General features: G+C 35.7%; 2 protein-coding genes across 2 annotated transcripts in view; one reads left to right on the forward strand and one right to left on the reverse strand.

Annotated features, from left to right (window-relative positions):
- FBXL13 (F-box and leucine rich repeat protein 13) overlaps positions 1–16653 on the forward strand; it is a gene marked incomplete at its 5' end in the record, with an annotated part of 181607 nt that overhangs the window by 145196 nt on the left and 19758 nt on the right. The window contains 2 exon segments of the mRNA XM_079931715.1: positions 12847–12886; positions 12889–12926. Coding sequence (XP_079787841.1) covers positions 12847–12886; positions 12889–12926 — 78 coding nt within the window.
- LRRC17 (leucine rich repeat containing 17) overlaps positions 1–16653 on the reverse strand; it is a 163347-nt gene that overhangs the window by 138630 nt on the left and 8064 nt on the right. The gene's annotated exons all lie outside the window — the stretch shown is intronic.

Raw genomic sequence — 16653 nt, forward strand, 5'->3', positions numbered from 1 at the left:
TCTATGCCAGTAAAATGGACAACCTGAAAGAAATGGACAAATTCTTAGAAAGTTATAACCTTCCAAGACTGAACCAGGAAGAAATAGAAAATATGAACAGGCCAATCACAAGTAATGAAATTGAAACTGTGATTTAAAATCTTCCAACAAACAAAAGTCCAGGACCAGATGGCTTCAAAGGTGAATTCTATCAACCATTTAGAGAAGAGCTAACACCCACCCTTCTCAAACTCTTCCAAAAAATCGCAGAAGAAGGAACACTCCCAAACTCGTTCTATGAGGCCACCATCACCCTGATACCAAAGCCAGACAAAGATACTACAAAAAAAGAAAATTACAGACCAATATCACTGGTGAATATAGATGCAAAAATCCTCAACAAAATACTAGCAAACAGGATCCAGCAACACATTAAAAGGATTATACACCATGATCAAGTGGGATTTATCCCAGGGATGCAAGGATTCTTCAATATACGCAAATCAATCAATGTGATACACCACATTAACAAATTGAAGAATAAAAACCAGATGATCATCTCAATAGAAGCAGAAAAAGCTTCTGACAAAATTCAACACCCATTTATGATAAAAACTCTTCAGAAAGTGGGCACTGAGGGAACTTACCTCAACATAATAAAGGCCATATACAACAAACCCACAGCAAACATCATTCTCAATGGGGAAAAACTGAAAGCATTTCCTCTAAGATCAGGAACAAGACAAGGATGTCCACTCTCACCACTGTTATTCAACATAGTTTTGTAAGTCCTAGTCATGGCAATCAGAGAAGAAAAAGAAATAAAAGGAATACAAATGGGAAAAGAAGAAGTAAAACTGTCACTGTTTGCAGATGACATGATACTATACATAGAGAATCCTAAAGATGCCACCAGAAAACTACTAGAGCTAATCAGTGAATTTGGTAAAGTTGCAGGATACAAAATTAATGCACAGAAATCTCTTGAATTCCTATGCACTAACGGTACAAAATATGAAAGAGAAATTAAGGAAACACTCCCATTTACCACTGCAACAAAAAGAACAAAATACCGAGGAATAAACCTACCTAAGGAGACAAAAGACCTGTATGCAGAAAACTATAAGACACTGATGAAAGAAATTAAAGATGCTACAAACAGATGGAGAGATATACCATGTTCTTGGATTGGAAGAATCAATATTGTGAAAATGACTATACTACCCAAAGCAATCTACAGATTCAATGCAATCCCTATCAAGTTACCAATGGCATTTTTTACAGAACTAGAACAAAAAATCTTAAAATTTGTATGGAGACACAAAAGACCCCAAATAGCCATAGCAGTCTTGAGGGAATGAAACGGAGCTGGAGGAATCAGACTCCCTGACTTCATAGAATACTACAAAGCTACAGTAATCAAGACAATATGGTACTGGCACAAAAACAGAAACATAGATCAATGGAACAAGATAGAAAGCCCAGAGGTAAACCCACACACCTATGGTCAACTAATTTCTGACAAAGGAGGCAAGGTCATACAATGGAGAAAAGACAGTCTCTTCAATAAGTGGTGCTGGGAAAACTGGACAGCTACATGTAAAAGAATGAAATTAGAATACTCCCTAACACCACACACAAAAATAAACTCAAAATGGATTAGAGATCTATATATAAGACCGACACTGTAAAATTCTTAGAGGAAAACATAGGAAGAACACTCTTTGACATAAATCACAACAAGATCTTTTTTGATCCACCTCCTAGAGTAATGGAAATAAAACCAAAAATGAACAAATGGGACCTAATGAAACTTAAAAGCTTTTGCACAGCAAAGGAAACTACAAACAAGATGAAAAAACAACCCTCAGAATGGGAGAAAATATTTGCAAACGAATCAATGGACAAAGGATTCATCTCCAAAATATATAAACAGCTCATGCAGCTCAATATTAAAAAAACAAACAACCCAATCCAAAAATGGGAAGAAGGCCTAAATAGACATTTCTCCAAAGAAGATATACGGATGGCCAAGAGGCACATAAAAAGCTGCTCAACATGACTAATTATTAGAGAAATGCAAATCAAAACTACAATGAGGTATCACCTCACACCAGTTAGAATGGGCATCATCAGAAAATCTACAAACAACAAATGCTGGAGAGGGTGTGGAGAAAAGGGAACTCTCTTGCACTGTTGGTGGGAATGTAAATTGATACAGCCACTATGGAGAACAGTATGGAGGTTCATTAAAAAACTAAAAATAAAATGACCATATGACCCAGCAATCCCACTACTGGGCATATACCCAGAGAAAACCACAATTCAAAAATACATGCACCCCAATGTTCATTGCAGCACTATTTACAATAGCCAGGTCATGGAAGCAACCTAAATGCCCATTGACAGACAAATGGATAAAGAAGATGTGGTACATATATACAATGGAATATTACTCAGCCATAAGAAGGAACGAAATTGAGTCATTTGTAGAGACGTGGATGGATCTAGAGACTCTAATATAGAGTGAAGTAAGTCAGAAAGAGCAAAGCAAATATCGTATATTAACACATATATGTGGAACCTAGAAAAATGGTACAGATGAACCGGTTTGCAGGGCAGAAATTGAGACACAGATATAGAGAACAAACGTATGGACACCAAGGGGGGAAAGTGGCGGGGGGTGATGGTGGTGGTGGTGTGATGAATTGGGAGATTGGGATTGACATATATACGATAATATATATTAAATGGATAACTAATAAGAAACTGCTGTATAAAAAAATAAAATAAAATTCAAAAAAAATTCACACTCTCAACCTAGGTCATTTCAAGGCAATATCAATAGGTTTTATTTTATTGATGCATTCTCTCTTTAAGAAAACATAAATCACATGGTGAGATTAATTACTCTAGATGGTTTTCTAAATAAGTGTTCTTTAGTTCCTAATATATTGTATCTTATCTCTGCCACATTACAGTATAGTCCCCTAGAGGGGTGTTATGCTTTTAGATGGCCTCATTTGGGTAGCACCCTAATTATTTTCAAATTGAACTGCAAAACAAACAAAAAAACCAGTAATCCTAATTGAATATTGGCGTGTGGTTTCCATCTTAATTTTAATTGTATATGTTATAAGGTCATTTAGTTTCAGATATTTCTAGCCAAAAAAAAATAAGCCAACATGAGAACTTCAACAATAGCTCCTATATCTGTCCCCTGCCTCCCCTCCAACCCTGCTGCCACTGCCATAGTTCAAGCACCATTTCTCCTTACTAACCTCTCTTGCCTTAAGTATCACTGTCCTCAGATCTGTTCTCCACTCTGCTGTGGTGTGATCTTGCACCATGCAAACCTGAGCCTTTCACTTCCTTGCTCAGACTTCTTCAGGAGCTCTACGTTGCTTTCAGCATAAAGTCTAAATAGTCTACTGTGGAGGACCAAGCTCTTCCTGAGGTGGTTCCTGCCTACTTGTGCAGCCTCACTTCCAGATGACTCCCACCTTTCATCTTTGCTCCAGAGACATAGAACTGACTCTCCTACAGCTCCGCAAACATGTCATGCTCTCCTTGCCTTCCCATTTCTGTGAGTTAATCTCTCTGTCGGAAACAGCCTTTCTTCTTGTCCACCTAGTAAATTCTTGCTCATCCCTCAAGTTTCAGCTGTGTGAAGCTCATCTGGAATTCCTGGGCAGTCTTAGGATCTACCTGCCTTGTGCTTCCGCTGTACTTTATAATGCCTCCAATAAAGCAATCAGCTCGATATATTTTAATATTTTTTTCCACGCCTATCTCCTTACAAATTGTAAGTTTCTTGAGGGCAGAGGCTGGATCCTCCTATCTTTGGGATGCCCAGCATTATGCTTAGTACATAGAGGTGTGTAAAATATTTGATCAGTGAGTCAGTGAGTGAGGGAATGAATGGATCTGGTACCGTTTCCTTCCTGTAAACCAAACACTTAGACTTTTAAAAATTCCACATTTTCTTAGCTATGATCTGAGCTGGAGTGGGAGAGCTTACAGTTGCATGTCTTAATCTGATGATGTGCTTTCAAGAGACCACCCATCTGCATGGAACACACATACAAATAAAGCCTGAGGTTTAGTGCAGCACAACCCCTAAAGGAGGAAGCACATGAAATCACTTGAGATTTAAGAAATAGAAAGAATGGGAGTTAAAAGAAAGCAGAATAACTCAGAGACAAATGGATTTGCCTTGGATTAAAAACAAAAAACACATTAGAAGTCTGCCCTACTGAACTTTTTCATATGAAGCTGGACCTCTCCTTAGTCCATTCCAGGCCCTTCTTCCCAGCCAGTGGCCTTATATGAGTCTGCTGGTCCCATGACTAGCAATAGTGGTTTTCCTCATAGAAGTTCCAGTCAATTTTCTCCTGTTTCCAGCAAAATGCCTACTAAAATCATTGCAAAAAGAAGTGACCATCCTGAGCTTGTCTTTTCCCTCAAGGAGAATATCTGGTTGATATAACTTTCCTCTCAACCTCCATCAGGTAGGAGGCAAGTAGACTCAAGGTGACTTTTCTATTTCCAGGTAACAGAGATGCTAATTTTCCTTCCCTCCATAAACATATAGAGGACCAATTTCTGTGTATTGACCAAAGCCTGCTTTCCTTTAGACTTGTAGGCTGGTAAATTAGGGTGGAAAGGTTGACACATTTCAAAAAGAAGTATGATACAAAATTCATACTAATAATCAAGTAAGTAGAAATAAATAAAAATAATTAAGAAGAAAAGGTAAATTATTTTTATAAAATTGTAATTGCTAACCAGAGTATAAAGGGGAAGATCACTTGTGAGGTTAAGATACATTTTCATGGACATTGTACAAGATAGCATTATCAATGATTTTAGAAAGAGGATGTGTTAATTGAGATAAAACATATTTCCAATAAAAGTTTTGTTCTTTACTCCTAAGAGAATGTGGTAGGCAACACCAAACAGAGCGAATCTTTCAGAAAGAAACACTATATAAATGTTAACACTGATTCACACAATTACAAAGGGAACTAGATTTCATCCAAGAATTCTGAGAGTATGCCAGCAAGATAAGGGAAAACTGGGTCCATAAAAATAATTTTATAAATAGACTACTCATTCATTCACAAATACTTATTCATTGTCAACTGTGTGTCAAACGCTATGCAAGGTTATAGGAGTATTAAACTTACACAGCCTGGTCTCAAGGTACACCTTAGTGGCAAAACAACAACAAGAGTAACAACATTACATGGCTAAAAGTTACTAAAAGAATGAGTTCAGAGTGTGGCTTCACATCCTTACTGGTGTCACAACACTATGAGAGTTCAGGCAAGTTACTCTGTGCCTCCATTACCCTCTCTTTAAAACAGTAATTATAATATTACTTTCCTCATAGTGTTGTGAGGATTTGTAAAGTGCTTAACATAAGTGTGTGGCACACGGTAAACATTCAATGCATCTTCGCAATAATTTATTGGAATTATGACATAATGAGGTATATTTGCTGTTATGGAGATATGTGCACTGCACTGCATCTTGGCAGCATGGATGAGTTGGAAAGTGAGTGCTTTTGTCCCTGTTGTCTCCGTGGAGGAGTCAGGAGATGCTCTTCAGCTTTTGAGGTGCAGCTAAGAGCTTCAGTAGGTGTTTGTGAGGTAAAGAAGAGAAGGGCATTCTCAATGAAGGAAGAAGCAGGGGGGGAGGCATAGAGACATGACAGAGGGTTATATGTTGGGAGATCCACAGGTGACTTTGTATTGGCATAGCATGGCCTGAGAAGACGGAGGATGTGGCAGGAGATGAGGATGGAGAAAGAGGAGGAGGGCAGAATGTGTATGGCCTCGCAAAGCGATTCAGACTGTGCTATATGCAATGGGAGCCACTGAAGAACTCTAAGTACGACTCATACAGATTTGTGTACACAGACATAACGGTAAGGGGGATCTATTTAAGAATGGGAAAGGTATTGCAATGACACTAGAAATAATGAGGTTTTGATCATGGTGGCAGATGAGGCATGCATAAGAGATTTTTAGGAGGTAGTATAGGTAGGGCGGGCTTGGTGATTGATTGGATATGGGGAGCAGTGGGGAGAGGAGTAGACACAGATAATATCCAGGTTTTTATCTGGTCAGCTGTGGACATGGTGGTACCATTAACCAGGAAAAGAATCCTAAGAAAAGGATTAGGACTTGGACACAAGATGCTGAATTCCATTTCAACATGTTTCAATCCAGTACCAGGACACATCTCTCCTGACTAAGAGCTCATTTGGTCCTGGCTGACAAAAAAGACAGACACCCATTTGACTTCAGAATCTTCCCTTTTGTTTTGTTTTGTTTCTCAGTATGTTTGACAAGGAATCATAGGCATTCCATATATTACAATTTAAGCATTACTGAAAGCAGAAAATTTACGCAAAGGATTTTCAACAACACCTTCTAACTGTATCCCCTCTATCACAACAACTTATATCCCATTTTACCCTCAAAAAAAAAAAAAAGCAGCAAGAAAGGAGGCTTCTTATGTTTGCTGTTAGGGATCTTTTGTTCTTTTTAGATTTCTCATGATCTACACCCCCAATAATTACATCAAAGTCCTCAGTCATCCTAGACTCCTGGGTACCTCATTCCATCTTATTTCATAGAATGTATTTTCCAACATCCTATATTCAAATATCCTAAATTGTATAGATTATATTTATAGATTTCTCAGAGAAATTTCCCCCTATATTTGTTTATCTTTGTGATTGTATTTATGTGAATTTTCTGTTTAGATTCTTTAGTCATTTATATATTGAGGGGTCTCAATATTCCTGCCAATTTGTATGAACTCCTTATAATGTAGTTATTAATCATTTGTCATATTTTCTCCATACTTTACAATGGCTTATGTCATGACTATGGAAGAGAGGTTTGTTTCAGTGTTTTAATATTGAAAGCCTACAAGCTACTGCTTATAAAGAGTATTCAAGAAAAAATGAATTAAAAGTTGGACAAACTATGCAATCTTACGTAATTTTATACAGATTTTTTCAAGAGACTTTCTTTAATTATACGCAGAACAGATTATAAAATTTATTTATGCTTATTTACTGTTCTGGTGTGCCTGTATTAAAGTGCTGACAGTTTCCAAACTGAAATATACCATAAACAAGGATGGTTCCTGGCTATCAGATAAACTACATTGTATTTTATTCTAAAGTTAGTATTCCATAATGCCTAGACCATCTTCCAGACTTTTTCTAAAAGCACAGACTCTCAGAAGAAAAGCCATGTGCAAGTTGTAAAGACTAAATCTTTCAGATTGTGAAGCTGATTAACAAGGTTTCCTCAACAATATATAAAACTTGTTTTTTAATTATGACCAAATATTTAGTCTTATAATAGGGCAACATACTGATGTTTTTATTTTCCTCAGTGTGTCATCTTTTGCCAACAAACAACATAATTACACCAAGCAAAACAGTAACTCCATTTTGTAAATGCGCTTAACAGGAGTTTGGGAAAATTAAAAGACTGTTGCCTGTTAGAATGGCTATTACCAAAAAGATAAGAAATAACAAGTGTTTGTGAGAATGTGGAGAAATGGGACTGCTTGTGCACTGTTGGTAGGAATGTAAATTGGTGTAGCCACTATGGAAAACAGTACGACGGTTCCTCAAGAAATTAAAAATAGAACTATCATATGATCTAGATTTTCCAAAGGAAATGAAAACATTAATTTAGAAAGATATATATAACCCCCTGTTCACTGCAGCATTATTTACAATAGCCAAGACATGGGAACAACCGAAGTGTCCATTGATGGATGACTGGATAAAGAAAATGTGGTGTATATAAATATATATATATATATTTAGCCATAAAAAAGAAGGAAATCTTGCCATTTGTGACAACATGGATGAACCTTGAGGGCACAATGCCAAGTGAAAAAAGTCAGACACAGAGGGATAAATACTGTATGATCTCATTTATATGTGGAATCTAAAAAAAAACAAATAAAAACCTCATAGACACAGAGAAGAGATTGGTAATTGGTGGAGGTGGGGTTGGGGGGTGTGGGCAAAATGGGTGAAGGGGGCTAAAAGGTACAAACTTCTAGTTATAAAATAAATAAGTCATGGGGTGTAAAGTACAGCATGGTGACTACAGTTAATAATAATGTATTGTATATCTGAAAATTGCTAAGAGAGATCTTAGAAGTTCTCATCACAAGAAAAAAAATTGTAACTATATATGGTGACAGATGTTAAACAGACTTATTGTGATGGTCATTTCACGATACATACAAATACTGAATCACTATATGTACACCTAAAACTAATATAATGTTATATGTTAATTATATCTTAATAAAAAAGATTAATAGGTAACACAACAAATTAACTGGGACAGCTAGTTGTTATGTCTAAAATAATCTTCTGTTCAAAGTACCTCTCAAACTATTCAGCAGGAAATAAGGGAAAGAGTGATGGAAAAAAAGGTTTAAATAAATAACAGATTCTATATTTAGAAGAAAGGATAGAATCAGAAAACTCAGCATTTTGCAACTTTCAGCAAAATAACTGATTTAGGCAAGGATCATCAATTAATGCTCAAATCATTGACTGAAACGTTGTTGGGAAACAGGGAATTCATGCGGTCTCAAAGGATCACATCATGGATTATTTATTAAATAAACAGAAAAAATACAGTTCTAATGAAACTGCACCTAGGTAGTAGTTTTACAGAAAATGTTTACCTAGAATCTAATCATAAGGAACAGTCAGACAAATCCAGAATGTGGGACATTTTACGTAATGGCTGGCCTGGGATCTTGAAAGACAACATTTAAAGAAAAAAAAAAAGGCTAAAGAGACATGCAACCAAATGTAACGTGTGAACTCTGAGGACTGGATAAAAAGCAAATTTGAATACTGACTCTATATTATATAGTATGGTAGTACTGTTAATCTTCAGTATCATATTATATATACATAATCCTATATAGTTACATAGGAAAATGTCCTTATTCCTAGGAAGATGCATATAGAATATTCAGAGGTAAAGCATCAAGATAGCTGAAACTTATTTTCAAATGGTTCACACTACACATATGAATTTAAAATATATATATTATATATACATATAAAACTATATTCACACATAAATATCAGTAAAACTATAACAGCAATTAAGCAAAATGTGGCAAAGTATTTATAACTGGTGAATTTAGGTAAAGGATATGTAAGTGTTCATTATACCATTCTTTGAACCTGGCTGTAGATTTGAATATTTTAAAAATAAAGAGTTGGGGGAAGTATGTTTTATGTTTATGTTGGTGATATTCTAAGCCTGGAGTAGTATGACTCAGTCATATAGTAAGTACACACAGACACACATACCATTCCAACATTTGGTAACTCGTTCATTGCTGATGTCTATCTATATCACCTAAGCAATTCCAGATGTAAAATTGGGGGAAAAAAAGAATAGTTTTCAAAGGATTTGTTTGCTCCCAACTATCTGGTGTACATCTATCTGTTCCTGGCAGCATGTAGTGTTCCCACCCACTACTCCCAGTGACCCCAATCTGAACTATTTTCCAAACAACTCACACTTTCCAAATGAAGCCTTTGTTCATGCTGCTTCCTCAGTCTGAAACACTGTTCCTATTCCTTTGTCAAAATCTTACCCAGACTTTAAGGCTTAATTCAGATTCTTCTTCCTCTGTGAAAGTCTCTTCTAGACTGTCACCTATTCCTTCCAACTAAAAGCAATCACCCCCTGCCCTGTGATCTCTATACCTCTTTTGAAACACATCCTCATTCTTTTTGCATTATTGTCACTTATTCCCTAAAGAGGGAAAGTTTTGTTTAACAATGTTGCATAGGATAAAATCCACATTCCAGAATAATGTACGAGGCTCTCATGGCTTGGTGCCTGCTTCCTTTTGAGTCTTAAGTCTTGACACTCCCTTCAATGGACCAGAGCTACAATATAAGCCAATTTTTCACTAGGGACGCCTGGACCCCTAAGATCCAGGTCTCTCAATTCCATGGCCTATGAAGGAGCAAGGCGCTCCCCAGGATTCCTATGAATTCCTAAGGCTTCGCATTCTCATACAACCTGTAATGCTAGTGACTTCTCCAGGCTACCACACCATCTGCTTTCCTTTGCATTTTACCTGATTACAAAATTTAGCCCCTTCTAAATTTTGGGAAAATAAACCAGAACCTTTCCTGCAAAGCATTCGTGAGTTTGGCTGACTTTTGAGGGAGATGAAGGAGGATTTACATTTTCATGATGCTACAACTTCCCTGAAAATTTAAGTACCCACCTGCTCTTTGCCTCACTGAGGCCCAGTCACTCCATCTGGTTGGCTCCTCTTTGCTTCTTTCTTAGTCTTGTCCTCCCACCTTCCTCTTCTTATCCCTCCCAGAAGTAAAAGCTTGGCACAGCCAACCCCCAGGACTTTCCCCCCCAAGCACTTAACAAGGTATTAAACAAAACAAAACAAAAACAAAACCCTGCAGTTTATTCCTTAACAGAAATTCTTAGATCAGCTTTTCAGATATTTTAAAAATCCATGTAAATCTAATCATGCCATGCCACATAGTTCCATATACATGCCATACTATTTCATACCTCAATGCTTTTGCACATTCTGTTCCTTCAGCCTGGAATGTCCTTCCCTTTGTAGCTTTCTTGGCAATTTACACTTCCCCACTCATGACTCTCCTCCATGCAGTCTTCTCTAATCCAAAGTAGTGCCCTCATCTTTCCTCTTTGGTTCGACCACCGTGCACAGTATTTACCTTCCACAGGGTTGTAATGATCTAGTGTACACGTCTGTCTTTAATGCCAGACTATGGGATCCTTGACAGTAAACACTGCACCTCATTGACCTTTATACTCCCAGCTTCTATCCCAGAGCCTGAACAATATAATACATGCTAAATAAATATTTATCGAATGATGAATTAAGAATGAATGAATTTTACCTAGACCTGAGATTTAAGACTTTCTAAGGTATAAAGAAAGACTGTAAAATGCTGGAACCATCACTTGCTTCACCTTCTAATTTGGAGCATTTATAAGCTTCACAATGCCAAGGCATCTTATTATCTGTCCTTTTAATTATAGCCATCCTAGTAGGTATGTAGTATTTAGTATCTCACTGTGGTTTTGATTTACTTAATGGCTATTTACTTAATTTACTTATTTAGTATCTCACTGTGGTTTTGATTTACTTAATGGTATTTACTTAATGGCTAATGATATTTAATTAATTAAATTTTGAGGCCATACATTTTAATGAACAACCATAGTGATGAAATGTGGCACTCCATTTTAATACTAATTAATATTTTAAAATAATTTTGAACAAAATGGTAAAGATATTATAGTCTGTTAAATGTCATACTTAACAAGTATACTTCATTACAGCTCATCTTTAAAAAATTCTAACATGGCTACATAGACATAAAAAAAAAGTGAAAACTTCAGAGAAACTATTCAGAGATAGTTTCATAAGACAAAGTCCACATCGAATAATAAAACATCTTTAGCTATTATCAAGTACAGGGCAAAGGGAAAAACTTTGCATCTCTTACTTGATATTTTTGTCCAAACCATTTAGTTTCTGTTGGGGTAGTATCTAAACTCCAATTCTTCTAACATGAATAAAACAGCATCCACATCTGGAACCCAGACCACGTGTGATGGCTTCACAGGGTTTGCCCATTCTTTGTTTTGAAATAAGGAGACAGAAAACATAATGTGCTCCTAGCAAAAGAATCCACATTTGCAATAAAATTAAAAGTATAAATGGAGTGATTTTATTTTTGTGTGGTATACAGGACTGTTAAATGAGATTAGAAATTGCAATTTAAACAGTGACTTCAATGAAGCAGAACTTCAAGCACTTTCCTCCTTGATCTGGCTTTTGTTTTTGAAAAATGAAAGGGCCTAATATGTACATCAGTGAAAAAAGCGGGATATAATATTTGCAGGACCCATTTTCAATTACGATCCAAATGTGGTTTTTACGATCAATAAAATGTAAACCAGTCCTGCAAATAAAATGTAAAAAGGACAAATCATATACCATTTCTGGCATTTTCCCTGCCAGCTAGCTCTGGGACCATAGAATGAGGAAAATGGTCTAGGAAGCATATCTAACAGAAATAGAAAAGTAATATGATCCTGAATGCAAAACAGGAGGATGGCATCTATAATGCACATTAGTCAGTTCCTTATCTGAATGTTGTGCCAGTTTAGGGCAGGAGGGTACGGAGAAATGGGCCAGCAAAACCACACATAAAAAAATGAAGGGCTAAAAGTACAATCTGTATTTTTTTAAATAAAAAGAAGCAAAGCTTTTAGCCTAAAAAAGAAGTGAGCTACTGATGAATGATTATCTGTCTATACGCCTTTATATAAAGATATTTCTTCTCCCTCCAAGCAGTTAAACATAATAAAATGAGCTAAAGATTTTCAGATGTTTAGGCTAGGCATAAAAAAGAATTTATTGATAAATAGATTCATTGGCCACATGAAGTGTCTTCAAAACAAAGCTGTAAGCTTAGGGGTCTTTAAGGTTTCTTTATATTGATTCGTATAACATTTACCTGGAAACAGAAGGCAAGATAAGAAGTTTCCTGCCTCTGGGATTTCTCACACTTTTTGTAAAACATTAGGGACAACCTGAAAATTTTATTTAACAATGCTGTCTAACCAAAGTGATTTTATGATTTGTTAAGTGTAAAGAAATAGAAGACAGAAGCTAAATTTTTTTTAGTTTGCATAATTGTTATCTCATTGGAAATATACCTTCCATACTAAATTATAATCATCAAATAATCTTTATATTAAACATTTTTGGGGTTTGATGACACTTTCCAGGCATAAAAAATTAAAGGAACTTTATCTGAGTGTGATAAAATCACTGATATTGGAATTCAGGTAAGATAATTACAGTTCTTCGTTAAAGAATTAAGATTGAAAATTAAGCACAAATCAAATAATCTTTGTAGGTCACAACAGAAAAAAGAAGTGGATTGGAACTGTAACAATACATATGTGATCCTGGTTGAGCCAAGATTAACATCTGCCAATAGTCAGGTCTCCACAGCCCAAGGTGACTGAGAGGTTTGCTTTCCCATTTTTCTTGTCTACTCTCTCCCTTCCAGATGTCAGACTTACAGGATAACTAGGGATAGGTTGACATTTTACTTGTAGAATGATGAACTGCAATGTGGTAAAAGTCTCATATAATGGAAGTGTTCTGTAGATAATCTGTGTTATATCATCTAACCATAAAAACTGGGGGACTCTGAAAACCTATACCAGGTACTTAACAATTAGGGACTTAAGTTACTCAAACATAGCTGGTAGCATAGTTTACCAGGATAGAAAGCATGAGATAAGTAACTGGATAGAATAAATGATTATGTGCTCAAATGGTACTTTAAGAACTCATGAGAAGTACATTTCCTAGACCTGGTGTTGAGTGATATATAGGAAGTCATAAAGTAGCTATTGTGAGTAAGCCACATGTAATGTTTATCACAACATTAAGCAACTCAATTTGCTGTTAAAAGAAGAAAAGTTGCAATCATATGTCACACATGTATTGAACTAGGGCAAAATCTGGTTACTTATTAGTAAAATAATGGAAGATAACATTCTTAAAGGGAACTAATAATCTAGGAATGCAGAAACTGTTAAATGCATCAGAAACTCCATTTAAAGTATCCTGAGAGTTCAAAACCCCAAGCATTTATGAAAATCTGGGGCTAAACTCAGAAAAAAATTTTTTAAACAGAAACCCTTATTGAGATAAAAGGATTTATCTCACATATGGAAAGATACTGCAAATGATGGCTGAAAAGTCCACCAGAGCATGGCAGACTTGAAGTTAAGCTCTCTTCCATGAATTTGAAATGGACTTTGCAAGTCCTAACATTACTAATAGGAGAGTGTTAAAATATTATATGAACTGGTGGGCTATAGAGAGGGACAGGCCAAACGGTGCTCTAGACTTTAGCATAGAATTCTAGTGTTCTGAAGCTCAAGGAATCTTAGAACCATTTAAACCACTCTGTTATTTTACAAGTGAGGAAACTAAGGCCCAGAGGGCTTAAATGATTAGTCCAAAGTCCTATGCCATCTCAGCAAACTAATCTAACTCATCTAGTTTTACAGAAACGAAGAGTAGAAGTGGAGAACTGCTGTTCTAAATGGTTGATTGGCAACATGACAGTGGGAAAAACTGTTTTCAAATGATTTTTGCTGTATTTCACTGCATCTGGACAATGTAATGGTACTTAAGAGGAAAATGTAACACCATTAGGGAGTCTCCTTTTAGAGGTATTAGTGTCAAGCAATGTCAATTTCCCCCAGTTTCAGACCCTGGTTCCAAAGGTTCTAGCAGGTTCCTAAGAAATCTACCTAGTAGTACATTCAATTGTATAAAGAGTTAAAAAGAACAAACACTATCTTTCAAAACAAAGATCCCAGAGAGGACTAACAACTTGCATATAGGACAAGATTGTAACTCTACAATAACAAAAGGGGTTATAATGCATGTAACCCACTAGAAGAAAAAGCCAAGAGGTTCCTGTAAGGCTAAACCATGGTTTACCTACTGCAGTTCATTTAAGGATTAAACATGCATTTACATAAAACTTTATCCATGAATATGATCTAGTCGGGCTTTCAAAAGGTCTTTGACAAAGTGATAAAATAAAGTTTATTAAAATAAAACGGTTAAGTGTTAACATTTCTAATACTGGGTTATATTTCTTATATGGTGATCAGTCACATTTGATCAACAACTACAAATCATTCAGAAGTATTGAAACCTACCATGGTGATGACATACATGGCCTCTTAATATCTATCACTTATTAATTTTAAAATGCTTCTTTGGATGAGACAGAGGGCTGACCAAAGTCTGAGGCTACATATCAGGAAGCCACTGCTTTCTGCCATTTATCTTTGAGTCTACAGGTTCCAGGCCTTTTTATTTTCATTCTTTGGAGCCTGAAAAATCATACTATTTTTAGGTGCTCTGAGATCTTAGATGAAAGCGTTTACCCATATGCTAACTATATGATCATACAGCTGAGTTTGGCCTAGCTCTAAAAAATGTAACCTTTTAAAAATTGGTATGTATTGATTTTCAGTGCCCTAAAAGAAAATAAAACAGGGGTATACAAGCACATGGAAATACAGAATTATTTAATTATTAGTTGCATAAGATCAGCTGTTCTATTCAAGTTCATGAAAAAAAATTTTTCTCTTTCTCATCATCCCTCTTTTTCTCCTCCCTGCTTTTGGAGTGTGTGTGTGTGTGTGTGTGTGTGTGTGTGTGTGTGTGCACTCGAGTGTTGGGGCATTTAACCTCCTTTTACCTCTTCCAAGGATCCAAGGTTCACACTTCTGGGCATGTGGTAATCCTTCTCCTCCTTCCCTCCTCCAGCCCAATTATTAAGTTCCAAAAGAGATGAAACAAAGAAGGGGGAGGAGAAACTGACACATGAGCCAATTTCACAATTCCTTATCTGGATTTACAAGAGAGGGGGAAGAGAATAAACTAAGGTGGTTAAACTGAGATGTTTAGGTTATCCTAAATTTATCAGGAAATTTTTTCTTATTACTTTAGAAGTTAACTATAGGAGATTTTCTTTTTAGCTTAAAACATTGAAAACTACATAATGAATTAATGAGAAAAAGGAGGAGATGAGCATTTTTACCCTGATTTGGTTCTGCACAAATCATGAACATTACAGGAATAAAAAATTACCTCATTTTAGTTTTACTGGAAACCACAGCACATGCAGTTTGAGTGTCTGGAGCCTCAGATGTATTGACTTTTTAGAATCTGGTTTTAATTACTTTCCCCAACTTTAGTTTTGTTCTGAGAACTTTAGACATTCAGCGATCATGTTAAACTAAAATTATTTGGTGCTCTTGAAAGACACATTTATTTTGGAAGCAATGTTTGATACAGTCATAATTGACCATTTCTTAAGAAAACTTTTCCTTGAGCATTTTGCAAATTTAAATAACAGACTGTCAAGTTTGGCAAAAAATTGGTCTAACTGGGATGTTACAATACAAATAAATTGGAAGCTCTGTCTTATTAAGTTGTTTGGATAGAACCAAAGGAATAAATAAAATTATTTACTCCAGTTGCTTTTTACGTTCCCTTAATCTAGTTTTTATTTCTCATTCCCTTTTTTGGGGAATGAAGTATGCTATAAATACATTAATGCAATATCCATACATATGAATGTGCATATTTTTCTTTATGCAGGTTATTTGAGAGTGAAAACCTTGGAGATTGACCAAAATTATTTATTATTTCAGTTTTCATATGTTGAGGTAGTTAAGAAACAGCACTAAAGACGAGAAAATCAGGTTTAGTTATGTCTCACCACAAGGACTTACACATGTATGTACGCACTGAAAACATGCCTTTGTGTGTTTACATGTAAGTATGTATGTAAATGTATACCTATGTGTAGTGTATGTGTGCAAATTAAATATTTACAAGTTTTAGCATGTTAGATTACATATATTTACATGTAAATACATGTAAGTATATACCTAACTGTCTAGCACATGTGTGTGCTAAATTAAATATATGTACACATCTTAGTGGTTGTTAGACTACATGAATATG

This window comes from Stenella coeruleoalba (genome assembly GCF_951394435.1).
Source record: "Stenella coeruleoalba genome assembly, chromosome: 9".
Lineage (NCBI taxonomy): Eukaryota > Metazoa > Chordata > Mammalia > Artiodactyla > Delphinidae > Stenella > Stenella coeruleoalba.